The sequence below is a fragment of the Sardina pilchardus genome, chromosome 24 (genome assembly GCF_963854185.1).
Source record: "Sardina pilchardus chromosome 24, fSarPil1.1, whole genome shotgun sequence".
Classification (NCBI taxonomy): domain Eukaryota; kingdom Metazoa; phylum Chordata; class Actinopteri; order Clupeiformes; family Clupeidae; genus Sardina; species Sardina pilchardus.
In genome coordinates this window covers 14,160,662-14,187,411 of record NC_085017.1, presented here as the reverse complement: position 1 = coordinate 14,187,411, position 26,750 = coordinate 14,160,662, and the positions used below count along the sequence as shown (strand labels likewise).

Below are 26,750 nucleotides of genomic sequence, written 5' to 3'. Positions count from 1 at the left end.
TTACTGTCACTGGGACATGATCATTGGAAAGGCATTTATTAATTATATTAATTTGGGTCTTGGCTGACAATCTACTGTTACATACATTTACTGATCTAAATAAAATACCTTGAACCTGAACATGAACCACTCAGAAGATGGCAAGTGGAGTATTTGCAACTTTTATAATGTTTACGACACGTTCATAACAGTGCCGTAACATAACAGTATTATGTAGATACCTTAAAGTAAAGTGTAACCCTACTTTTCTTAACCAGAAATAGAAACTAAAGGATAGTTTGTTTCACTGACAACCAAAGAAAGGATAGTTTTGTTTTTCAATTGACAGTGATACCAGATGAATGCTGTGTTGTCAACATATGAAATCAATAAATAAAGACAACGGCTTTGTGCAATCAGTTCACATAAGAAAACATTTACTATTGCAAAATGTCAAGGCAGTAATGAATAATAAACAATGCTTTTGTTTGTTTTACTCAAGTATTACTTGTTTGCGACAGAAAACACTGTTTATCTTGTTTTTTGGGGGCAAGAAAGCTATCTAAGCACAAAAATGCATTCATCATCTCTACCAGCGAGAGAAGTGGCTTTTAAAATATAAAACATATATTTGAAAATATAGAATAAATAAGCATGACAATACAGTCATAATATTAGCATCATATACACAAAAGCTTAAAGCAAACAGTTTCATTTAAAAAAAATCATTAGATTGAAAGGATTGATCAGGCTGGCACATACAAAATACAGTTGTCGAGTGACAGCTTATTAAAGGGTTGACCATGACCTTTTGAGAACATTTCCTTTTCTAGATTTTTTTTCTTTTTTTTTTTGCAAGAGAAATAGATATGTTTTCAAGAAATTCTTTCTATTTTAATGACCTCACAACATAAATGTTGACATGTCTTATACAATGTCTAAGGAGAATTCCACACAATAATTCAGGACAATATAATAGAATACAATGCCTAATAAATAGGCAATTCTCTCTTTAACCACACGTTTACTTTCTGAATTGTGACCCTGCCAGGCGAAACCAGTTGCTTTGGTAAAATGTACAAAATTAATTTATTGTGCTCAAATGAACAGCCATAAACTAAGCTTTCCAACGATATGTTTATCAAGGGTATTGGACAAACGGTCGCTAAGATAACCGCATTCGAAGTTGACATGGGTCTCCTGTCATGACATGCTATAGAAGAGGAGAAAATCGCCTTTTTAAGTGGCGTGGACAATGGTCTGCTAATGTGTCGATACTTCACCGGATTTAAGAGTCAAAGCGTATATGTTTTTCCATGAAAGTTGTTCAACACATGAAATTGTAGACTGTATACTGTCGAATAAGGTGAAAACTTGAAATTCAACATTTTAGCCTGAACGTTTGTTTATTGTGGATTTTCTCAATACAGCATAGGGCGTAAAGCGACTGGTTTAGCCTGGCAGGGTCACAATTAGGAGGATTGGTAGATATGGCATACTTGATACTTGGAGATTTACAGATTTAGCTCTGTCCCCATATCTGTGCATCAGAAACATCTTCATGTCAATACTCTACATACATACTCCAGTCTAAAAATGGTGATCTGGAGATCACTGCATATCATATGGATAATTCTTAGTTGACATAATTACACTGTGATCATCACATTCATGGCGTCATACCTTCCATAGATAGAGAGGGGCTCTAAACCTGTAGGGAGATGACCTCCAGCTGACCTTCAGCGGCGTGCTCATGCCCGGGTCAGTTGATGGGGTTGTAGAATGCCCCCTCCGCGGCAGACTCGCTGGTGAACTCATCCCTCAAGATGCTCAGCTCCAAGGCCTCTTCGTCCAGCTCCAGCATGTTGCCAGGGAAACCAGCAATCTCCTGGTCCAGCCAGGATGCTGCATCTGGTCAAGGGTTGGGGGAAAGAAAGATTTGTTTTTTTTACCCAACAGTTTATTTAAATGTTCACAGCTGTGTTCAGACATCTGTGAAGGCAGCAATGGATACACACCACCGTCTAGTTTATTGCATGGACAGATGGACAGATTAATGAATGGACAAATAGACTGAAAGACAGAAAGATAGAAGGATTTAGGGGGAAAGCCTTGAGGTACTCATGCTGAACTATACCTGTTAGCATGGTATCAGAGAAGCTATGGCACAATCCTGTGTTGTGTTTCTGCTCCAGCCCAGGATCAAGGCCCTGGAAAGGAGAGACTTCTTTCTCTGTGGCAGCAGTCTGCATCCCCACCTCTGTGACAGCACTGGACCCAGGCTCTTTGCAAAGTTGACCCAACTGTAACGAGGTTGTGAAAAAAACAAGGGTAGAACTATAGTGAGTATGTGGAGGTATCCTACTCTTTCAAGTACACGCTACTCTTGTCTTCATAACAGCTCCCCTGTTTAAAATGAAACTACAATGAAAGTCACTGCTTCCTCATCTACAGCCCAGACTACTTCACTTTTTTTCTGTTGCCTTGGATGAAAGTGTCTACCGCATGAGCCAATGTAAGTGTAATGTGATGGTAGATAAAGTTGCGCGGGCGGCCCACCTGCTGGGAGAGGGCCTTGGTCTGGCTGGGTGTGAGGTGCAGACCCATGTAGGACTCCTGCGTGGACGACAGAAGAGGAGAGTCAATAGAGGGACAGAAATCACCACAGGAATCAACAGGCAACTTAAAGGGATGCAACCTTCATTAAACAATATTTTGTAAATGTAAATGTAACAATTTATCATCAACAATAATCATACAACAAACTGGACACAACAGCAACTGGACATTTCATCAACTGGCTGGACGTAGTGGCCATCACAGTAATCCCTTTTGCTGTAAAATGGCTAATTAGACAGCTATCAGTAACAGGCGACAGACAGGAAGATGAAGATCCCACTTACATTATTAAGGCCTATGCTGGTGTCCAGACAGGGCCCACCCCCCTGTGAGGAGATGCCTGTTGGCTGAGTCTGGGGCATCTTCTGGGGGGTCCCGGAGTGGGCACTTCCTGCCGCTGCAGTCTCCTGCAGCTGGCTCTTGGATCTCCGTTGGCTCTGCACCCTCATCGCTGTGCCCGCTCGGATGTGCTCCTGAGTGGGCAGAGTTCCCACACTGGGCAGGGGCCCGTGGAGGTCTGTCTCCTTCTGCCAAGGATGGCCCTGATTTGGGCCAGGCATGGCAGGGTTTGGAGAAGCCCAAGGTGGATGATGGTGGTGCTGTTGTTGTTGTTGTTGTTGCTGTTGTTGTTGTTGTTGCTGTTGCTGCTGCTGCTGCTGCTGCTGTTGCTGTTGTTGTTGTTGTTGTTGCTGCTGCTGTTGTTGTTGTTGATGGTGGTGGTGCAGCACATGTGGAGCATGAGGGTCAGGCTGGAGATGGTGCGGTGGCCACTGGCTGTGGTGGTGCTGCTGGAGGATAAACGGCTGGGCGTAAGGCTGCTGTGGTGGAGGTCCAACGTGGTGGAGCGGCTGGCTCTGCTCACAGTGATATGGCTGCTGCTGAGGAAGCTGCTGATGGTGCTGGTGCTGGTTCTGGTGCTGGTGTGGGTGGTGGCGTAGGTGCTGCTGGCTGGGCGGGGGGTTGGGGCCTGGGCCTGGGTCCTGGCCGAGGTAAGGTGGGAGCTGCGAGGGTGGAGGGCTCGGGGCCTGCAGGTGCTTGAGGAGGTGGCTCTGTGGCTGGGGTGGCTGAGCATGTTGACACTGCTGAGCCTGGCGCTTTGGGTACATGGGTGGCTGGTACGATGGATGCTGTAAGGGCTGCTGATGCAGTCGTTGGCTTGGCACGGGTGCTTGGTGTGGCTGCTGCTGGAGGTTGGCACTGTGCATAGGTGGCTCTACAGCGGACAGCTGATGGTGGAGCTGCCCTTCTGTTGGAGCGTATGGCAGGTGTTGCAATGGCTGCTGGGAAGATGGAGGACCAGCGTGTGGCTGTGGCTGGCTGTAGGGATACGCAGGAGGTCGGGAGTCCCGTGACATCTGATTGGTGTTGAGAAGCACCCCCTGGGAAGACAGAGAGCAACGCAGATACGAGATTTCAAAACATCTGACGTCAGTTTAAGTCAAATACAGCCCCAGTGATAAACATGGCTCCATGAAATAGGAAACTTCATAAAACTGAAGATACGAAAAGATAAAATGGCTGTTATTGTGTTTCGTACATTTCTTTGGATAAAACATGTCTTCTAAGTGATTAGATGCAAACGTTCGTGCTGCTAAAATACTGAGAGTTCAGAGAAGGTCCTGGGTAGCAGCTCTGTTCTTGTTTTTTTGCGGTTAAGAAAACCACCAGACTTTCAATTCCAGAATTTTGTTGAGTAACTGAGACTTTGACATGTCAGGGATATATCAAGCCATTTGTCAGTGCATTACACCAACCTGAAAGCTAAATTAAATTAATTTCTGTCACAGAAAGTCAAGATAATACAGATTGATCCAACACAAGCCTGTGACATAAAGAGACTAGTCTAGCTTTCACATGACACACGGACCATAAAAAAAAAAAACAGTTTTAAAATGCTGGTCTACAGTAATGTCCTGTGTATTAGCCGCATTGTGTCAGGATGTTTTTTAATAGGACATGATGTAAACATTGACCTCCATGTTAATTGCAATACCTGCGCACATGCACCGCACGCCGGCGACCCGGGTTCGATTCCCGCCCCTGTGGTCCTTTCCGGATCCCACCCCAACTCTCTCTCCCGCTCACTTCCTGTTTCTCTCTACTGTCCTGTCCAATTAAAGGCATAAAAGCCCCAAAAAATATACTTAAAAAATAAAATAAAAAATTGCGATACCTGAGTGATGGAGGACAGTGTTGGGGACACGGTCGGGGAGAACTGCTTCGGGTGGTGCCAGCGAGACTCCCCCCCACTGGGCAAGATGAGCGGGCTGAGCTGGTTCCGTTTCCGTGACGACGCCGGAGGGTGCGATTGGTTGGATGCCCGTGAGGAACAGGACAGGGAAGAGGAAGAGCAAGAACGTGATCCACCAATGCCGCTGCTGTAGCTGCAGTGGCTGGCAGCTGATTGGAGGGACTGGTTGCTGAGGGAGGAGCTGCTGAGAGAGGACAGCAGGGATTGGTTGCTAAGGGACGACTTGAGGGAGGAGTTACTCAGAGAGAGATGTAAGGAGGCAGAGCTCAAGGAGTTGGGGAGGGAGTTGCTGCTCAGAGACGTCTGGATGTTGGGGCTACTTAATGAAGACTGAAGCAGAGGGTTGCTGAGAGAAACTGGCATTGGTGATAAACCTGAAAAGACGAAGATTGGAAAAAAGTCAATCGATCAATCCATCCTGACCTTCAAGTACCTCAAATATGTCAACTTAAAACAACACAAAAACATTCACACAAAACTGCATCACAACAAGAGGTCCGTACGTAGCCTGAGACTACATATTAGCATAATACTTTATGTATAAGACATGTTACTACCTGTATGTACAAGATAATACAATTCAGTTACGTCAGACACAGCGTTAATATAGTTGATTGTACCTGCAAAGCACCCCGGCGACCCAGGTTCGATTCCCGCCCCGTGGTCCTTTCCGGATCCCACCCCAACTCTCTCTCCCACTCACTTCCTGCCTGTATCTCTACTGTCCTATCCAATTAAAGGCATAAAAATCCCCCAAAAAATATATAGTTGATTGACTGATACCAGGTAGGTGATAGGCATCGTCCGTCTTGAGGCCGGGGTGAGCGAGAGCTCCGGGCAGGTGGTCAGAGCTGCTGGAGGAGGTCAAGCACGAGGCCTGGCCCAGGGAGTCCAGCTCCAGCCTGGTGGGCTGGGAGGAGGGCAGGTGCAGGCTGGAGAGGTCCGGCAGAGAACCACTCATGTTCAGAGAGGAGGGCAACGGGAGGAGGCTGCCGCCCTGCTGGCTGGGAGGGGGGATGGCACTGAAGAGAGAGAGAGAGAGAGAGAGAGAGAGAGAGAAGAGATGTAATATGAGAGGTACAAAGCAGTGAAAGCAAGGGAAGGGAAGAACAGAGGAGAGAACAGATGGGAAAGAGGAGAGAAACATCGGAAATGAGAGGAGATGAGAACAGATGAGGGCAGGGCAGAAGAATGCAAAAGAAAAAAGTGCACATCAGCTGAGGATATTTGATTTGGCAGCTTGCATACGGGGAATATGACAGGAAATCAGGAGTGACTCACTGTTGGCTGAAGGCTTTGCCACTTCCTGATGGCACTTCGGACAACTGAGGACACACAAGACAAGTTCAGATAAACCATACTGTACATACTTACACACTTGAGAGGGGGATAACAACTGTGCAGTACATCACATCAGTGCAACAGGCAGCTTGAAGAGCTTGCAGAGAGTGTAGAGTAGAACTCTGCCAAAGCCAACTGCAGTATCACTCAATGTTGGTGAAAGTGAAACTAAAGTGGCCAGATCCACTTCCAGATTTAATAGGTTCCTCCTTGACCCATGCTTCATCTTTCCAACAAGTTTCATGAAATTCAGGCCAGTGTGTAATTCTGCTTTCAGACAGACAGACAAACAGATGACTGAAATATCAAACATAACATCCTTGGCGGAGGCATCAGGAGGGAAACAGTTACCTTTTTACAGTCACTTTTGAAAGGCCTGTTTTCCTCTGGCATATTCTCTTCGATGAGAGGCACAGGATATGGGAACGCTTGAGAAAAAAAGCAAGGACAGACCAAACAGTCATAAACATAACTCGGTAGATCATTTAAACAGGTCACACTAGTTTACATCATAGATCACGTTTCAAATCAATGCAAAGCAGCGTAACTCCGGGACTCCAGAGACTCACAAAAACAACAACAACTTGTGTAAACAGCAGAGCGCCAAGACAACAACTCGGGGAGGTATCGCAAGCTTCTAATTACAACCTTCTCCAGCTGGAGTGGGAGCTGCTAACTGCAGCTGGTGTGGGGAGAAGGGAGGCAGCACACTGCACTCACCACTGCGTCTATTCCGGGGCGTGAGACACTGGCCCGAGCTCATCTGGTCACCGATGTGTGTGTTACGTACAGTGGTATGCAGGGCCGAATCGGAATTTGTCCTGGGGAAAAATAAAATAAAATAAAGGTTTTAGGAAATCATCACTGACAACAAACAGTGCATATAAACGCGACTCTTACGTCCTGAATAGTTGCTTTGGTGAGAATCGGAAACCTGAGTTTTGCTGTGAGTGTTATAACGAACGTTGCCTTTTCTTATGAAAACGGACAATGAAAGTGTATATTTGAATTGACTTCTGAATTGAGTTGAGAGAGAGGGCAGTTAGGGATGGGCAGGCCTAAGGGAAGCCAGCGGGGCAACTGTGGACAAAAGAGCGGGTAATTACCTATTCAGAGCTGTCGCTGGGAGGCGGACCTCTTGGCCTTTGTCGGTGGTGCAGCTGTTTGGCCAGTTCCTTCGTTAAGCGAAACAGAAAAAGGGGTCACGTAGGATTGAATTTATTCATGGCACTCCAAAGAAAGGCAATAGGAACATACGGATTTCAATAGAAAAAAGGACACAAAAATGACCATTCAATGGGTGTGCAAAGCAACAGAAATCTCTACTGGTAGAGCCTGGGGTTTTCCTCTCAAACTCATTTAAAAGTCGATTGTACAATGACTAATCATAATTTAAAATATAAGACTAATTCTACCAATACCTTCGTCACACCATGACAACATGTTTCTTTAATGACAGTAACAAGGCAAATTTGCACAGAAAACTATTTTAATTTGGTAATGCAAATACACACCTTATATGAAGAGAACAATGAATTAGTTATCTAAAAAGAACTGCTGGCAGACTTATACAAAAATTATGTTACTGTAAAGCCTACTTTCATATTCTGGGCTGTCATTCAAACAGAAAGCTGACAGTGCCTGTGCACCCAGCAGGTGTCAATAGCCATGGCAACCTGGAGCAGCTGGCGTGGGCCTTGATGCTTACCTTCTCCAGTAGGAGCCAGGAGGAGGAGACTGGTGGACCGAGTGGTAAGGTGCACTATCAGTCTGCAGGTCAAAGGTTAAGGTTGACAGTTTTGACTGTTGACTGTTTTGTATAGCATGACCATCGGAAGCAAAAGTATGTTTGAGTCATACCAATCAGCTTCACAGGGATTCACAAGGGCTGCATTAAATGCAGTGAGAAACAAAATAGTGAATAGAATAAGAGATTTTCATATATTTTATCTGTTTTTTTCCCCTTTGAATCAAAATCACAATGGAAAACTCATGTCATCCTGAAGTAATCAAATGCTAGTATTATCATCAACATAATTACTAACATGGTACAACTATGAGTAAAATAAGTCAAATGTATTATTGTATAATGTTATAACATGTATTAATGCATTATTGTTATTACATTTTATAATAATGTAATTATATATAAATGCAGCTGTCAATATCATGTGTACGCCTTTGTTCTGAAGTAGAAGGACAGAAGGACATATGTAACATGAAGTGAAATCTCCTCAGAAATGCACACCATAAAAAGGGGGCTAAGTCATCTTTTTGGGCATGCATGTGGTACAGAAACAGAAAGGATGTGGTTCCCTCTTCTGTCCAGCTTGAATGTATATTAGTGAACGAAGAATGATAAAATGTGCATAAAAAATATACAGTGGACAACAGAGAGCACCCCATGTCATAAAATGTCCAATGTCATATATTTCAAAAGTGTAGAGATGAGAATATTTGTTTAGAATTATGCAACAATTATGCAAGTTCCATGCAACTAAATCAGTTCAACTTTTATTACTGAGATATATTAATTTTTCTGTCCTACATCCACCGTTATTTGTGATGACAGACTCAATCCTCCTCAGCATGGAGGATAACGTTGCACACATTTCTGGAGAGATGTGCTGCTTTTTCCTCAGAGACGGAGGAGTTGTGTTGCTCTAGCTTTCTCTCTAAACTACCCCAAGGTGTTCCATTGGATGACATACTTGGCCAGGTCCTTGTTTACCCAAATGTCTTCTTTTGAAACCCTTGCATGATTTTGGCAGTGTACTTTGGAATATTCCTCTTCTGCCAAGCTTGTATCAATGTCTGGCATTTATTTTATTATATTATCCACAGACACAGAAACAGTGCCGTCTATAATCAACTACAAGTCATCATCTCCCCAGTCTCTTTTGCAGTCATGCACTACCAGCATAGTATCATCACTCTCCCTCCGGCATTCCTCACTCTAACGGCTATGCATTCATTCACTGAGGTAGTCCACGTCACGTTTAAACCAAACATGCTGGACCCGGTGTGAAACTAAATACAATTTGGGGTCATATGATCAAGGAATGTGCCTCCAATTTCCATCAGGCTTTTTTTTTCATGTTTTTCCAAAAAGTTGAATCTTTTTTTTTTTTACTCTTGGTTGTGTCCATAGAAGTTGACGATTTGCCATGTCATGCTATCTGCGCTCCACTGATTCCAATGATTTCCACTGACTTGCCTGTCTGTTTTTCCAACTTAGATTTTGCAATTAGCACACTAGCTGTGGTGTCATTGTAGTAGGGCAGCCCCTGCATCTTTGATTAGTGGTATGACTTGCTTTATACCTCCAGACTACTGCCGGTAACTGTTCAAATCATTTTCGATTTCGATCGACTAGTCTCGCGATCATATTTTCCAATTCCACAAGCATCTTTTTGTATGTGACGAAATGATGCAGACCTGCAGCTAGATACAATTCATACGTAGGTCCAAAATGTAGTGTGTTCTTGTTCTGGCGTTCTGGAAGTCATGTTATATGTTGTCATGAAGTAGTCATGCAATTAGGCTAACTGGAAATCAGAACTCAAACTTCAAATCTCAATTTTGTGTCAATAATCACAGGTTTTCTAACTTACAACAGTGATTACAGGGATATTCACTCTCTCTACTTTGAGGCCTGTGTTGTAAATATTATCTTTCTGCATGTTTGTTTCATCATTATTGCTTATAAGAGGAAATACAGGTGTTACTGAGGTGATACAATTTTGAATCACTTGACATTTAAGTGATACTGCACATACTAACTTATTTATATTTCAGATATACACAGGAGAGATGCTAAATTCTTCCTGTAAAGTGTACATTTGTGTGCATAGTATGTATATACATTAACATATGCTAAATGGGTAGAAAACTATGTGTTCCACATCTCTTCAAAATATATCAAGGTCTTTAATTAATTCACACAAAATGTAAAAGTAAAAATTTGATGTTGCCATATTGTGTGTGCAACTTGATTTGGAAAAAGTCACAAGTTCCATTATTGAATATAATAAAGATAAAAAGAAAAACTAAACTCCAAAAAGTCTGCCCAGAAGCAGTATGTAAGTAAAGACTTGCTGATAACTGAAGCACATCTTATCTGACTGAAAAGGATACATGTCTTCTGTTGGGTCGGCCTGGTGACTCTCTATGGGACTGATCTGACATCAGGTGACGGCGAGGTACACAACTGTGCTCAGGGTTGTATGACACCTGACCCTATGTTGAGAGATGTTTGAAAGATACATATGCAGAGTCAGTTTGATACGAGAGTGTTGAGGGCATATACAAGTTTACAGGAGTAGTCAGTCTTTAGGCAGACAGGAAGACTTACCAGAAAAACAGTGGCACAATAGTCAATATGCTCTGATACAATGTGATCACCACAGAAATAAAAGTAGATACCCACATGGTACACCACCAAAATTAAGCAACACGCTCTACTTTGCCACTGTAGGCGTATTGGCACATACATGAATCCTAGTCTTGAGGTAACAGTGTGTAATTGTGTAGCACATTCAAGATTGGGATGTTGAATCATAACAATCTGAACATAATATAAATAGACATTATTTAAAATAAATACCCATAGTAGTTCTTGACATAGTGGCCCAAATGGTTAATGGAGCTAAATTAAATGGCATAACATTGACCTCACTCCATGAAGCAAGCCAGGTTCATATTTTTGCTGTTAAACCATGCTGTTGCCAATGTCATCCTAATGTGATCACCTTACTTTCAGGGAGTTGATCAGACATGCATTGCATGCCTTCAATGCATACAATTCTAAATAACTGTATATAACATATATATAACAAATAAATAAACTAACACAAAGGGATAACTGTTTGGAATCATCATGCCATTAAACCTGTAAATCATCTGATACAGGAAATATGACTTTTTACATAGCGATGAAGCCTCACCTGAGAATCACATGTAGCTCTTACAATCTGGTTAACATTGGGCAAGGAACCACCATAATATGGCGTCAGATTTCTGGTCTGACGAGCTCTCTGGACCTGTAGCTGAAACAGAAAAGGACTTCCATGAATTTCAGAAAACAGAAAAGCTCATCTGTCAATTTAAGCATCTGGCCCTGGCAATATAAATCTACTGGATTATGTTGTGAGGTGAACTGCAGGCAAATATTAAACTAAAGACAAGTTTATGAAGTGTCTCTTAAGGTTATCTGGGGCATCTCTGAAAAATCTCAGGGGCATTGTTGTGGAATTGCTAGTGTTGGTGGCAAGATGTTGCCTGGTAAATTTCATTCGAAAAGCACCAAGCATAGTGTGTGGCCCCCATTCACCAAACACACGCGCGCACGCAAACACACGGGCAGTACAATGGTCCCAGGCCGTTCTGCCTGTCAAGAAGACTGCAATAGCATAGTGTAGCATGTAATATTTGCACATATTACCCTCCTGAACGTGTGGCCTATATTCATGGTTGTTTGATTTCATTTTACTGTTACTCCCCCTACTCTCAGTTTCACTGAATGTTGCTGCCATGTCTTTAGACCGCTGTTTTCTTGTTCCACTGCGCTGAATCACTTCCTGCGCCCCCTCACATTGTACATTTCCAAATAAAGCGGTTCTGATTGTAAGGCAATGCTACCCTAATTACTGCACGCAGCCCGCTCTCAGGCTTGGTTGAAGCAACGTAAACAGAAAACTTTGCTAGCAAAGTGAACCTTGCTAACTTTTTCAGTCGACTTCGCAATACTTTATTATAATCAGAACGTTTGCCAATTTGCCATATACTCTAACTTCCCGTCTGTAGCTGTGTTGACTGCCACTTTCGTTGCGATCTCGGCCTGTCAAATCGACATCGACACTTACCTTGGTGGAAGTGATGTCCATCATAACCTCTTGGAAGGCGGCGGTGTCTTCAGCCTGGCGCTGAGTATGAAGGGCAATTTTCTCGCTGAACTTGCGTGGATTACATCCCGCAGAGCCAGATCCTGAACTTGGTCCTTGGTTACACCCTCGACCCCCAAAACCTGTACCTGCCATAAACATTATCGACCCAATAGTATTTAACAGTAGTGAGTGAGTTCTTCAGTAAGCTATCGGTGACCCAAACACCCTAGAGAGGTAATCGTGATGTATCATGGGAACTGCCGTTTTTTCTTCTGCGGAAAAGCGCTATTTTTTTCCTTTTAAAAAACTACACTGCCCACAGATGGAGCAACAGGTCTGTCGATAAACAGATTAGGAGATGTGGGAGATGTAGTTCGTGCACATTTTGCTACGAGATTGTATTTCTATGGATTGAAAACAACGAAGGCTACTGCCATTATGAACTTAACCTTAAAATTCCAAAAGTTTCGCAGAGTTGTTCATGCGATGTTTTTCTGCAAGATAGGCCTACGGCATTTACTGTTACAAAGTAAGGTTGTAAGCAACTCAAGAGCAAAGCTGACAACTAATTTTAACTTTACATTTAGATCAAACGTGTATGATTTCTCTGTTCATGATTGGCATTTTTGCCAAATATATGGCAAATGTGTGCCAATTTCCGAGCAATCTGCAATATATAAAAAACTACATTTCCCTAGATTAGCCCAGGACCGCTTTCAAAAGTGGCGGCTCACTTCCGCCGAAATAGTCGTCCGAACAACTTGTGTGAAGATGTCTGGAGATAACGTGGATGGCAAAGTTACACCAAACAGCAAAAATGTTTCACTGCCAATGTCCAGAGTGAAGCTGATAATGAAAAGTTCTCCAGATGTCTCAAATATTAACCAGGAAGCCCTCTTTTTAACAACAAAAGCAACGGTAAGGCTGCATCCCTGGCTGTTTGTTTGCTAACGTTAGGCTTAGGGACAAGCTAACACGTTTACTAGCAATGAAGTAAATCCAGAAAGCGAATTCAGGCTGTTTATTCATACGTATTATATACAGTGGTTGTTCAGAGGTTGCATACATTAACGTCTAGGTTCAGTATAACTATGATTGATCCGACGTGATAATGGTGGTGAGTATACAGTTGCCAGACCGCGAGCTATGTTAGCCATGCACAACTAACGTAATGTTATTGGCTGCTGGTAAGATGGCCTGATCAGAAAGGGCATCATAGTAGCTTAACATCAGTGTCATTGTCAACTACTGCGAAGCTTTCAATATGCTGTTAATGGCGGTTGAGAATACGACTTCACTCAACTCAACTCATCTCTATCCAGGAGCTCTTTGTACAGCATCTAGCTCGGTCCTCGTATAAAAATGGACCTGGGAAAGGAAAGAAAACACTCTCATACAGTGACCTCGCCAACGCTGCAGAGGAGACAGACAACTTTCAGTTTCTAATTGGTATGTACTCAAGCTTTACATTGTACAATTAAATGTGTTTACAATGTGTTACAGTTTTGTGCTGTCCTTTTGTTTCTAGTCCTTACGCCTGTGTTTTTCACTTATAGATATTCTTCCAAAGAAGATATTGGCAAGTGATTACCTGAAGTCTCTGGAAGAAAGAGGAGAGGAAGATGATATCTAATGAAAATCTGCAAAGTTTGCAAAACCTGGATCTGTTCCCAACCACTCACTCAGTAACTCAGATGGCTGAGTTCTCCGACCCTTTAACAGCTAAATCAGCAACCACGATCAGTGTGCTGGTTACAGAAAATGTTATTTTTCCAGCCAATCAAGGCACAGCTAAAATAGCCTGATTAGTTTGCCTTAATAGCTGTGTGTGTGATTTTTTTGTTTTGTTTTGTTTGATTTTGGCCTCCTTACTGCAAATAATGTCACATTGTGAACTGATATTCTCTTAAGAGGCATTGCAAGAGCCTGATCATGGGCAACTGATTAATTTGGCTTCCAGTAATTTACAGTTCACATAGACTTGTATTCAGGGATGGATTTCAACGTTAACCAGGTCATTCACATTCATTGCACTGTTTCAGGATTGTACATTCTCAGGTTAAATGGTGCTTTACTAACAAACTCCATTGGTGCTTCCTGAGGCTTCCACTCAGTGTGAAATCAATCAAAAAAGGGGTACTGTGTGTTTTCTCATTCTTGAATACCAGTGGCATTGACTGTTCAAAAAGCATGAATATAAAATACTACTGCATTTGTGACCAATACCTGAACTAAATACAACTCAGGGTATTTCATTTTTCTCTTTATTAGAGGGCAATACGAGAAATTTGTTTTTAATGTTTTTTTTTGTTTGTTTCTTTTATAATCATTTGTTGAATCCAAGAAAAAAGATTCCCAGTCTCATATTTCTGCAGAGGGCAAACACGTGTAAGAATTGTGCAAAAAAAATTGCCTAGATGAAAGGTAGGGGTATTAGGAATCCTTTTTTTTATTATTATTTATTTATGCTGTGATACATCCATATATCCTTTTGATATTTGTTCTCTAAAGAATCAGTGGAATATTCTGTATAAATGCTCCTATGTTTTAACAGAGGTGATGAAGTTAAGGCATAATTAGTCACTCTCTCCTTAACACCTAACCTTTTTCTCATGCAGAAAGCAAAGTGCACTGGATCTGATTTGTATAGCTGTTAACAAGTAGCGTAGTGTTCATATATGTTTGTATGAGAGTTTAGTCTGTACCATGTATGGAAATAAACATGTTTGCATAGTGGGACCGTGTTTTATTTCAACACTTACGATCTGAAGATTGTTTCTGTGTGGTCCACAATGAGACAGATAATATAGCCTAGCAGCAGCAAGGGGCTTCTTTTGTCTAAAGCTAACAATCTACTGCAAAGGCATGAACAAAAGTAACAAACATCAAAAGCAGCTATTTTGGGGGTAATATACTTAGAGGTGACATGCAAGGTTTTTTTTTTTTTTACTTCTTAGGAGTGGTTCTATCTGGACCACAAAACTGCGTAGTGCAGAGCCAAGCCTATGCCGGCAATTAGAATGACAGGTGCATGTCACATGACAACCATATACCTTGAAGATGATACCAGCTCCAGTTGCTTACAAAAACATCCTTCAAGTCTCTAGTATAGTTACATTTACATTACATTTATTCATTTATCTGACACTTCTCCAAAGCAGCTTACAGATACCAACTGCAGGGTCTCCGCAATTGCAGCATCCCTGGAGCAATTCAGTTAAGTGCCTTACTCACGCTGTCACAGCACTATTACCACCACTTTAAGCTCTCTATTTAAAAATGAGTATTATTTCCTCAGACTAAGCATTTAATTTGAGGCAGTTTCATAGCGTCATTACACTATGTAAAGGGAACAAGCCTGAAGGATGAGAGTATAAAAATAGATTTTATTATCAAGACTTACACTCTCCACCATAATGTATGATTCACTGGATCATTAGGATGGCGGGGCACAAAAAGATATAGATGAGAACCTAAATACCTCCCCATCTAACAAGCTCACCTATCAGGTAAATAGTACACATCTCAGAGAGAAATCTATGGTCAATGTAATGGGTTTTATATGTAATATAGGTCGTGCATAGTCATGAAAAAAGAAGTCGGCATGGCTACCATCTCCGTGCCAGCAGTTTGGCTAGCCGAAGTTGCATGAGGTCCAGGGACCTCTCTAGAACAGAGAGCTTGTCATCCAGAAGTGCAGCCAGCTCCTCTCGACTATGGAGTGAGGCTCTGGTGTTGGTCAGCTGCTCCTTTATACTATGAAGAAAAGAGTAAACCAGTTTTCAGTGTCTTGTTAAATAGTCTCGTATCAAAAATACCAATTGTACTCTGTGTTTTTAGAAGGTGAGGCATGCCTTTAGGTTTAAAAACAAATGTTGAATGCGGTTTTCTGAACACTGAAAAAAAAGTTTTTTTCAGAGAGATGCCATAAAACAACCTTTTGTAGTGCTTCAAAGAATCCTGAAGGCATTAGTTCTTTGAATAACCATTGAAGAAAATGTCTGAAAATAGTCTTTCTAAAGAACCATTTCCAATGTGAGAAACCTTTTACTTGATGTTCTTTATGGAATATACCATTTAATTACGTCACAACCTCTCAGGAATGTGTAGCGCTGTGTGCATAGACCTAAAAGAAGGCTGTGTGCTGTGTGGTCTTGCCCTTGTTGTGTATAGTACTCTTGTACTTCAAGTAGCCTATAGAAGAATATACCATCTAAACACATTTATTTCATACTACTAATAACGTATTGTGTGCCTCTTTATTTGTAGTTCCCCTTTATACTTTTCTGGAACTGTGACATTTTAATAAATCCGAACATAAGTTAGGCCCTACCTTAAACCATCTAAATGCAGCGATGTGAAAGAAGTGGAAACAATATGGTTTTTTTGCAGCTAATTTTCACAGCAGAATCATTATACACATTCCTGTTATGTCCTTCTAGCTGTTCCTTCAGTGTCGCTCATTGACTGTAACAGCATTTATTCAGTTGTTAACAGTGCTGCAGCTGCTTGTTGTTGAGAAGGAAACCAGGCCCTCCACAGTCAAGCACAGATCTGGACGCCTGGACAAGTGCTTTTGTTGGTGTGTGTGTGTGTGTGTGTGTGTGCTGGACATATCCAGAGCAATGGAAAAGATCCTGACTCTTGGCTGATGGCTGTGACCTCATGTTTGAGGTATGCAGCGATTCTGGTGTGGAAAAATGGTAAACTCACATTTGCCTACATTCCTCCACATGTGTTAGTGACTGAGTGAGTGTGTGTGTGTGTGTGTGTGTGTCTGCCTGCCTCATAAAAACCCTTTGTGTCAAGGCTTTTGTGGTAAATCTGAGCCAATAAAACAGGCTTGTTCTTTCCTGCAGGTTTTTAAGGCTCCGTTTGTTGACTAATTAACAGGCGACATGTAATGCAGCTCTCATGTCTTCTGCTCTTACATATGGATTATGATAAGGGATGTATAGTAATGCAAGGATAAAGCTTACTTGGAAAAGGTATAATGCTCAGTGCCCTCTCTCCTCTTGTCCTCTAAAGAGAAGAAGACCTTCTCCATGGTCTCGGCAGTCTGGACCACCTCTTGGTGATCCGCCTGAACCCCCTGCACATCCTGACGGGCCTGTTCATCGTACGAGAGCCCCCCTTCGTCCAGGCCGCTGGCCACCGACACGGCCTCCAACGCCGCCCGGTTCTGGAGAGCCAGCAGGCGGGTCTGCTCGAACTCCTCCTGCCCGACGACGTCGTCCCAGCAGACCGGGGAGGAGGGGGGCAGCCAGAAGCGCTGGGTACAGTTAACAGGCCTGCCCGGGGTCTCCGAGACAAAGGGACTGTCTGCAGGGAAGCCGGCCAGCAGGAGGTCCTGGACACCTGAGCCCCAGTCGTCCCAGTCGCCCGGCGTCTGGTCCAGCTCCTTTCCCAATGCGGGGCACCAGACACAGAGGAGGAGGCAAATGGGCAGCCAAGATCGCTCCATGTCCACCTGAAACAACAACATTGTGGCACTGCCACAGTGTATTTATTAAGTTGATGTGATGGACTGAGAGTTATTTCGGTGCCAAATCCATAAGGCTAACACAACTTAACTGATTTATCTAGACTCTACATGGAGAAAGAGGAGATCCTACATAAATGGCAATGCATCTTGGTGATAAACGAGATCTGCCTATTAGGATCCATAAATAGCTTATTTCGCTGCCTTTGTTTAAATGCATAAAGCATTACCCACACTAGATGCTCAACAGCTCTGAATACGACGGTAGCCTATAAGCCTGCTGTTCACTGAAAAAGACAGAATGGTAGCCCACATCTCACTTCATGTTCCATCGTGTCTTTTGTTTACGGTGCTTTGTCATACGTATACGTAACGGGGAAACCCTTCGTAGAATAACGTGCATGTTTAGTCAGACTTAGAAAACACAAGTAGCCTACCTTCAGGTTTTGCCGTTTTAAAGACAATGCAACTATTTATTCAAATAAAGCTATTCAAGCAACTTACCTTGGAGAAGAGCTCGAAGTCGAGCACCAGTGCAGCGCTCTCACGGCTGAGCTATTGGAAAGTCTGAGTCGGTGGAGACGGCGGACTTCGAAGTCAGCGACGCACCATTTGTGTGCCGGATCAGGTCTGGGAATGACTTTCTCCTACCAGAAGGCGTTCAAACCTGAAATCATGTTTTCAGTACGCGGCAATTACGTCACAACCTCTCAGGAATGTGTAGCGCTGCTGTGTGCATAGACCTAAAAGAAGGCTGTGTGGTCTTGCCCTTGTTGTGTATAGTACTCTTGTACTTCAAGTAGGCTATTTGATTTTATTGGACTTACCCATGTTGCACTCGGATTTACAGTAAGAGTGAATGCTTTTTGCATCTGAAATGAATGTGACGGAGTGCTACTCTCCAAAGATGTTTCCTTAAAAAAAAAAAAAAAAAAAAAAAAAAAAGTGACTATGGGTCAGGTTCGAGATTATTGGCTAAATGTCAAACCTGATGTAAGGTTAAAACCTTTCACTTGACTCACACAGTCTTTCCGCAAAAGACAAACCAGCTACAAATGGAAACCCAGTAACATCAATGCCAATGGTCGCAATATTGTGCAGAGAAATGGGATCTTTAAGAATAACAGTGCCCTCATGTTGGACTGATGAAGAGAACACCCATCATACAGTATATGGCAATGTCCACCCCCATCTAAACACTGGCAAAATTCGAGCCAGCGCAAAACTCCCGATTGTGTTGCCGAGCTCTACTAGAGGCCAAGACCATCTGTGTTTGTTTAGAATTAAGTGGCTTGGCCCTTTCTGCAATTCGGGAAAAGACTGTCTAAAAACCATATAACAATGATCTCAGAGAGAGAGAGATAAAATGCACATTGTTCTGGGAAAAGAAAAACATTGACATCAACCATCAACAAGTAGTACAATAAATGAAAGCAAATAGGCCTGGTGAGAGAAAATCTAATTTTATTTTTTTATTAATTAATGCAATATACAGTCAAGCCAGAGAGTGAACTACAAGTGATACATATTCACATTATGTCCTAATAAGGTTTACAGCATATCTTCGAGTTAATCATAATAATTAACAAAAAGTAAAATACAAATTGAAAGCTCACACGTTACAACATCAAGAAGAAAAACAACAAAAACATCAAGGAACTTAGCAGTGTATTCAAATGCATCAATTTGAAAAGAAAAAAAGACCACCAAGACAGGAATGACAGAAAATTCAAATTTGGCATGTGGTGAAAAGCTATGACGTTTAGAGAGTTTTTCAAAATCAATGACATGAATGGGAGGCTTGTAGCCAGTGGGCTGTGCAGGGATGCCATAACAATAAAATAAAATAAAAACCTTTGGTCACTTTGCTATTCCATGGCTTGAGTGAGGATATGGACTCATGTTTCAAGAGAATATATATTTTAATATTAAAACTGGGGTGTCCTGGAAATAATTAATTACTTTGAATAAAAATGAGAAATTATGTTGCCCAGAATTTCAAAACTGATATATTTTTTTAAAATTATTATTCCTGTTGGGCCAGGTGAATGTAAATGATTGTCTTAGGGGAAAATGGTTCAGGACACTCCCTACATTCAGGAGGTAGATGAAAAGCAAACAGACAAAGGGCATTGAATAACTACGGGCAACATTTAGCTTACACGCTGCAGGTCATAGTGTATTATTAAGGCCAGATGTTCAGAAATGTTGTTCCAACACCACCACATGCAATTAATTGGCTAATTTAAGACAAAGGTGAGGGAACTGAAAGGTAACAGAGCAGTGGCAGATATAGCCCTTAGTTGGCAATACCTGAGTCTGTAGTCACGTTTCATCAATCACCAATAGTGATCATGTCTCATCAGGATGTGTCTCTCCATGCCCATCTAGGTTAAAGTTTAAAGTTGGGCCGTCATCATACAGAATTTTGCCCACGTGACACTGAGTGCATCAGGACGCACTGTAAAACAACACCACATTGAATTTGTCAGATGGGAACATTTTGGGAAAACTGAAGTTAACAGAGTTTCTGTGTTTACATCGGAGGCTTTGATCAACTGTGCACCATGTAACGTACAAATGCACATGTTATTTCTATCAGAGGGAAAAAAAAGAAAGAAAAAAAAAACATCAATAATTAAAGAGGTGACGCTGTGCCAGGAAAGACAAACAGGCATTTGCACAACCGTGTGTGTTCAACAAACCTCCCAGGATAAAGGGATACTTTGATTTTGGAAAAAAAAATGCAGTATGCAAAATTAAAAAATAAAATGCAAAGTCAATGCAGCATATATCAGGCTTATGAGGTACTTCATGTGTATATACTTTTTTTTTCTTTAGAAAAGTTATCCAAGTCATATTATTCCTTAAAGTTCCTATTGTAGCAGAAAATACCTCGTTCTTTTCATCTTTCTCGCTCTGCTCGACCAGATGTGGGCGATTTCTTTTAAAAACTGCTTAGAAAGTGCAAAAGATAAATACTGATCATTCTATGCAGCATGTTCTTACAAGGTTGCATGATGAGTAACATAGAAATTATTTTACGTTGAGAGGGGGGGGGGAGTGATCGAAAAGGCACATAGGAATGAGGGGAGAAAAAAAAAATCAGATGTTTCTACCTCACACCTAACAGATCTATACACCCTTATCTGTACCATTCTGCTGCTCAATTCTTTGAAACGCCTAAAACCAACCAGTGCATTGGTTAAGAAAAGTATTTGTTACTCGATGTCACTTAGAATTATTCCCTTTATAAAATGCAATTAGCCGATCAATATGTTTCTTGAAACAGAGAACTGTCATAGCTTATGCGTGTTCTGCACTTTTCTCTAACTCGGGGAGAAGACAGCAGATTTGATTTTGACAACAGCTTCACTGATTTTATTGCCATACGGTTACAAAATGAAGTCAAGTAGAGGATAACAACCCAAATCCTTGCTATATTCGGCCACTATTTTCAGCTTACCACAATGGTACAGCTGATCAAATACTGCACACTATTGAGATCCACGCCACCTTGCTAAAAAGCTAAATCCAAAGTGAGAGATGATAGCCAATACAATCTCATCCATGACCATTCCTCCACAAGCTGACAAGCTGACAACCCACAATTATGGCACAACCCTGTCAAATAGCACAAATAAACGACTTTTTCAAATATACACCATATCATTCTGAAAACTATGACCGCGAACCTCCACAGACTTTAAGCCAATCACTGTCTTGACTTCAGTCATACATCTCATCTCAATCACACTATACGCTTAAAACGATTCTTAAGGTCTTCTTTGCTAAAAAGTCTTGGTAAAACCTGTTCATGAAGTCAAGTTTTGAAAGTTCCAGGACTCTTCAAAACCTGAGGGTTCCGTTTAGAAGCCCTGCTACCATTGACATTGTTCATCGCTAAAAATGTTAGAAGGTTTTTCCCAAAGACCCTTTGGCAGGGTAGAACTTTAAGGTTCTTTCTCTCTTCCGTTCCTCTGCGTAGTGTGCAGATCAGCGCTATCAAATGGCACCTATACTCCTAGCATCCTACACCCTCAGAACAGCTGCTGATTCATGAAAGGACACAGCAGGCCAGGTCATCATACAGTTGGCAAATAGGTCATCCAGTCTTGGTTGAGGCTCACTGCAATAAATAAGGGTGTTCACAGGCAGTTTTTAAGAAATTAAATATAGTTTTGTATCTTAAGAGAGAACGTATGCATGAAACAATGCCGTTGCCAAATACAACATTTTTGGTCCCCTGAATTTCTTTTTGGGTGATATAAAGTCCCTCAAATTAGTCCTCAACCAAAAACAAACAAAACAAAACAAAAAAACAATTAGAATGATCATTTTCTATACAAACAGTATTGGCATGTGTTGTTTGGTCACTGTTACTGTTCTTTGTCATTATAGAAATCAGGGGCACATGCTAGCACCCGACACTGTTCTGAGGTAGTGTTCCAAGTTGGTATAAAAAGCCAGATATATCCGAAGTTCTTGATGACAAGAAAAAAAAAATAGTTTGATTCATTTCAGATTTAGGTGCTTACTTATGCTTCCTAATTACAGTAATATGGCATTACTTTTGAGGATTGGAGCACTGAGTGTTTCCACAAAAAAAAAAAAAAAATCATTTATAATATGGCATTTGTCAACTATGAATGTCTAGTAACAGAATCTGGAATAGTATCCTCAGACACCAATGGTAATGCTGGTTTTACCAAAGAACCGGTCAGGGAAAAAGAGCATGTTTTGAAAAGGTGCGCATATCAACGAAGACCTGTCAGTCTAAGAATAGAAAAGCTTAATATGGAATAAAATAAAACTGTGGGTGATTAACTCAACTGTATGGTATATACCATCATGTAGTGAGGCCTTTAAATCCCACACATGAATGGTGATGGATTTGTTGAGACAATAGGAAAAAAAAGTTGATCAATAAAATCTAAGGTTTTCACTCATGACATTTTTGAGGAAACATCTAGATTGTTCTCTCTATACAGAAGAACTGCCTTGAAACATTGGAGAAAAAAAATAACGTTTGATGAGCCACACTGAACTAAATGCAATGAAATGTCATAACACTTTCTTTCTATTGCAGCTTACGTCTAGGTATAGATAGACAGAACAGAATCAGACATATAGGCCTAGAGTACACTGTTTTTACAATGCTAGCATTTAAAATACATTCACCATGTTATGCGGGATAGATCCTCTGGAAGGATCCATTAATAAGAGCAATATAAAGGGAGGGATCTTTTGTGTATTTTACTCATCTCAGCCACTGATGAAAAAGGCAATAGTAAAATTATTGGTGACAAACTTGACAAACTAAAATAAAGCTGAATCAGCAAGCTTCACTAGAAACACACACACACACACAAACACAAACACTCTGCAGCCTATAACCAAGGGAAAAGCATTCATACAAGCTAATGTCCTCAAACTGGAGCACTCAATAATAGTTTCTGCCTGCTCTCTGACCATATATATATATATATACCAAACCAAAAGTAAGCTTTATTTGCAGAATACAGAATAAAATGCCACAGCTCTTGAAAATAACCTGTTGGTAGTGTTTAAGCAGGTAAGTTATTTGGCCAAACATAAGGTAGGAGAGTTATTATCATGTAATGTTGTTAAAACCTTCAGTGTAAAATCTGATACAGTCCTGAGAACACTGTATGTGCTTACAAGTAATCATGAGATCTTCAGTCATATAAATACAGGGCAAGACTATATAGTGCTGCATCATTTATTCTGATGAAACCAAAAAAAAAAAAGTCTACAGCAAAGAGAAATAGCTTGAGCCTTAACATGTATACAAAAATAAGATTTGAATTGCGATTGAACAATCTACAGTTTTTGTTGCCTACACAGCACAATTTATCCACAGTGCCTGTATCTGTTAGTAGAGCACCACAAAATTCCATATGACAAGAGACCTCCAGCTTGCGCTCAAAACACAATACTATCTTTGACACACAGATATGTTGCCCGAAACATTTTGATAATATGGCAAATAACTAGAGGAAGGTTTGGATGACATCCAATGAAATCAAAAAGCAATGATTTTAAAATAAAAAAAGAACCTTACATGATTCCATTTTGACTATTTCCATCAATATCTCTGTTAGTACACTTTTTGCATAGGCTGTAACAATGTAGAACTTGGCATAAGTAGTTTGTGGTTCTCTCTTGTACCAATGTTTGTCTGTGTCTGTGTGTGGCTAATGTAACCCCAAGACCTTTAAAAGAAAAGTCACCAAGATGACCGCACAGCTACCCGCATTACGTTCGCCCCAATTCTGAGGTATACACTTCTTAACACCACTGACGCGATTCACAACTCCAAACTTCTTCTACTATAGTGCAAAACAATGTTTTTTTTTTTATACTTTTCATACTTTTCAGGAATTGCATATGTTGGAGAACATCTGGAAATCTAAGGTGCTGGTATCAGAAGGTAGAACTTGCAACATTAAAAACACAAAATCGGAAATCCTTTTTCAAGATGGGTTTGAGAGTAAATAAAAATTGCAATATTACTGACTAACAGATCTTAGTAAAGAAACAAAGTGAATAAATCTGGAAAGCGAACTACACAGGGTGTGTACTTGAACAAAGAGCAAAAAAAAAAGGGTGAAGTGTATGCAAAGCTGGTTGTTCTAACATTTCTGACTTGCTTTATACTGAATTACGGAGCAGTCAATTAAAGTCGCTGGCATATGAGCTTATAGTAATGAAAGTGTGATGCCTGAACAATGCATTTGCAAGGAAAGCATGACAGATTTGGTACACGGCACATTTAAAATATATATATAATAATCCCCCAAGACAGGTTGGAAAAAAAAAAATACAATGCCCTCTAAGCAAGAGATGGTTCTCAATCACCTCAAAATCTGCAGCGACTGCAGAATGTTGCAAGCTCCTAGCAAATCCAAAGCAGTCGATTTGGCACCGGTAAGCTTAATGACATGATTAGTAATAGTGGGAAATGAATCAAAAACCTATGGAATCCAAAGTCACCTCAGCCATTTAAAGCCTGCTGATAACAGGCATCAATTACAATCAACAAGAGGGTTTCTGGACCACAGAGAACAAGGGTTTGTAATCTTGCACTCAAAGGACTAAGGTAGGGTGATGTTTTCCTTTTAATCCAATCCAGGCCACTAATCCATCATCTAAGCAAGGAAACCAGCAGAGATTAGACCAGTTGGTGTTTGGTCAGATGGAAAACATCACCACATCAGCCCTTCACAAATGACAATACTCAACCCTGATATAAGGAAAGTAGTGATGTACGATCAGTGAGCATGACACCACCTAATGGATATGACGAGAAAAAAAAAAAAAAAAGAACTTCGGAGAATTACCACATTGTGACAATTGTTCAGTCTGCAATTGTGAGGAAATGGCCTATGCTGTAATGTTACCATTCTATAAGTAACAGGTAACAAGAGGTAAACACAAGGCCACTTCAACACAATTGCACCCAAGGGATAGCACAGTTTGGCTATGTCCTGCCTGCGACACAAACAGTTATAGAAACGGATGGAATATGCACCCTGTCCATTATTTTTTGAAGAGCACCCAAATGAATATGTTGCGATACCAGCGCCAAATAATTACAAGGAAAACCCCAGCTCTCATCAAGTACTTGATTAACAGAAATGCCCCATATACGTAGTCAGTTGGTGTTCGAGTCAGTTATGAAAATGGACAAAAAAATGTGTTAAAAAAAAAGAAGGAAAAAAATCAAATGTGACTGATTAGGAAAGAACAAGTTGAAAAAAAATAGATCTTAGTTAATAAATGAAGAACCTCTTGGACCTGTCCATTTTGAGGTTTAAGGTGTCGTTACATAGAGGGATGAAGTACAAGTTATTTCCCCCTTGTACACTGAGGGACTCTAGCACCTACAATTACAACATCCATTTGTGCTTCATATACTGTGGACATTGATAATGGCAAATCTTGTTTGGCTTAGGGGGGGGGGGGGGATTGATACTGTACAAATAATTACCAATTGTCTGTGTTGTCAGAATATATATCTATAAATACATATTTGGAAATGAGGACATAAAGGCAAATACTGCTACAAGAGGTTAAGGGGATTTTGTGCTAAGCCCACTACAAAAAAAAGAAAGAAAAAGAAAAGAAAAACGCACCCTTATCTCCCCATCTACTACGTTAAAAGGTTATCTAAAATTTATACAGACAACATGTCACAGCTAAAATCTCTTGGTTAAGAATGCATAGTTAGAAAAAAAAAAAAAAAGTTAAAATCTGACCGAAACTAAACGGAGTCTTTCCAGGCCAATAATTCGGTAAATACAAGTACAGTTACCAGGACATTTTGTGTAGTTTCTTTAGACCTTAATGATTGCTTTTCAAAAGGCATTCAAACTTGCACGATCAATCAATAAAAGCTTGTCATAAAAATGCAGACCAGCCTTTTTACTTTGATCTACAAAATAATAATAAAAGACTACAACTCCAGACCCTAGCCGTAAACGGCTCTTATTCTCATGGGGGGGCAAAGGAAATATCTTCTTTTTTTAACCCCCTTCCTAGCGCGAGATGCTAAAACACAGATGCTAAACACTGAAACAGAGAAAGTGGCATTATGTTAAGGGTCTTGGCATCCAATCTAAGCACAGTGAGACCATACATTGTATTACAGGGATTCAAACCCAAGCACAGTTTCTTTGCAACACACACGCAAGTGCCACCTAAAGCACCCGCTATCTGTTAAGATTCCATTGCAGTTTTCCATTTTTGTGAACTGGCATGCAGTGTCTCATCACCATTGTCCTGCAGATGTAGTGGGCTAAAGGCATACAAGTCCAGTCAACCCCAACCAGAAACTTGACAAGCCATGAAACTGGAGATGCACTTCCTCTCTGAAGAGTCCAGCATGATCTGACTGGCCTACATACGTTTCTATGCCAACAGCAGAGCATCCAAATGGAACTACATGCTCAGCATAATGCAAACTATTCTAGAACACTGGCCAACTTACGACAGGAACTTGGTGTATTTAAAAAAAAAAATGTTTTAAAAACGCAACAAACAAAACACAAGCTCAACAGGTCAAACACCCAAATGATCTAAATGCCGCACTACGAGATCGAGAGTTAAAATCCTGGTCAAATGTCATATGTATATTGGAGAAAAAAATATGATAAAAGGGGAGAAAAAA

General features: G+C 41.0%; 3 protein-coding genes across 4 annotated transcripts; 1 reads left to right on the top strand and 2 right to left on the bottom strand.

The window, feature by feature from the left end:
- Positions 1-399: 399 nt before the first annotated feature.
- On the bottom strand, positions 400-12,294 carry crtc2 (CREB regulated transcription coactivator 2). Its single transcript, XM_062529715.1, has 14 exons — positions 12,055-12,294; positions 11,137-11,238; positions 10,328-10,429; positions 7,899-7,960; positions 7,297-7,365; positions 6,911-7,011; positions 6,542-6,618; positions 6,131-6,174; positions 5,633-5,871; positions 4,772-5,223; positions 2,883-3,977; positions 2,539-2,595; positions 2,117-2,282; positions 400-1,890 (listed from the first exon to the last, which is right to left on the bottom strand). The coding sequence occupies exons 1-14, from the start codon at positions 12,232-12,234 to the stop codon at positions 1,742-1,744; spliced, it is 2,895 nt and encodes a 964-aa protein (XP_062385699.1). The 5' UTR covers positions 12,235-12,294; the 3' UTR covers positions 400-1,741.
- Positions 12,295-12,779: 485 nt separating this feature from the next.
- On the top strand, positions 12,780-14,811 carry chrac1 (chromatin accessibility complex subunit 1). Its single transcript, XM_062529731.1, has 3 exons — positions 12,780-12,993; positions 13,398-13,524; positions 13,632-14,811. The coding sequence occupies exons 1-3, from the start codon at positions 12,847-12,849 to the stop codon at positions 13,706-13,708; spliced, it is 351 nt and encodes a 116-aa protein (XP_062385715.1). The 5' UTR covers positions 12,780-12,846; the 3' UTR covers positions 13,709-14,811.
- On the bottom strand, positions 14,501-18,209 carry si:ch211-57n23.1 (uncharacterized). Of its 2 annotated transcripts, none has more exons than XM_062529729.1 (3): positions 18,062-18,209; positions 17,055-17,567; positions 14,501-15,831 (listed from the first exon to the last, which is right to left on the bottom strand). In XM_062529729.1, the coding sequence occupies exons 2-3, from the start codon at positions 17,558-17,560 to the stop codon at positions 15,684-15,686; spliced, it is 654 nt and encodes a 217-aa protein (XP_062385713.1). In that variant the 5' UTR covers positions 17,561-17,567; positions 18,062-18,209; the 3' UTR covers positions 14,501-15,683. The 2 variants fall into 2 exon arrangements, with proteins under 2 accessions (XP_062385713.1, XP_062385714.1); XM_062529730.1 differs by having other exon boundaries at positions 17,055-17,545; positions 18,062-18,151.
- Between the last annotated feature and the right edge of the window lie 8,541 nt (positions 18,210-26,750).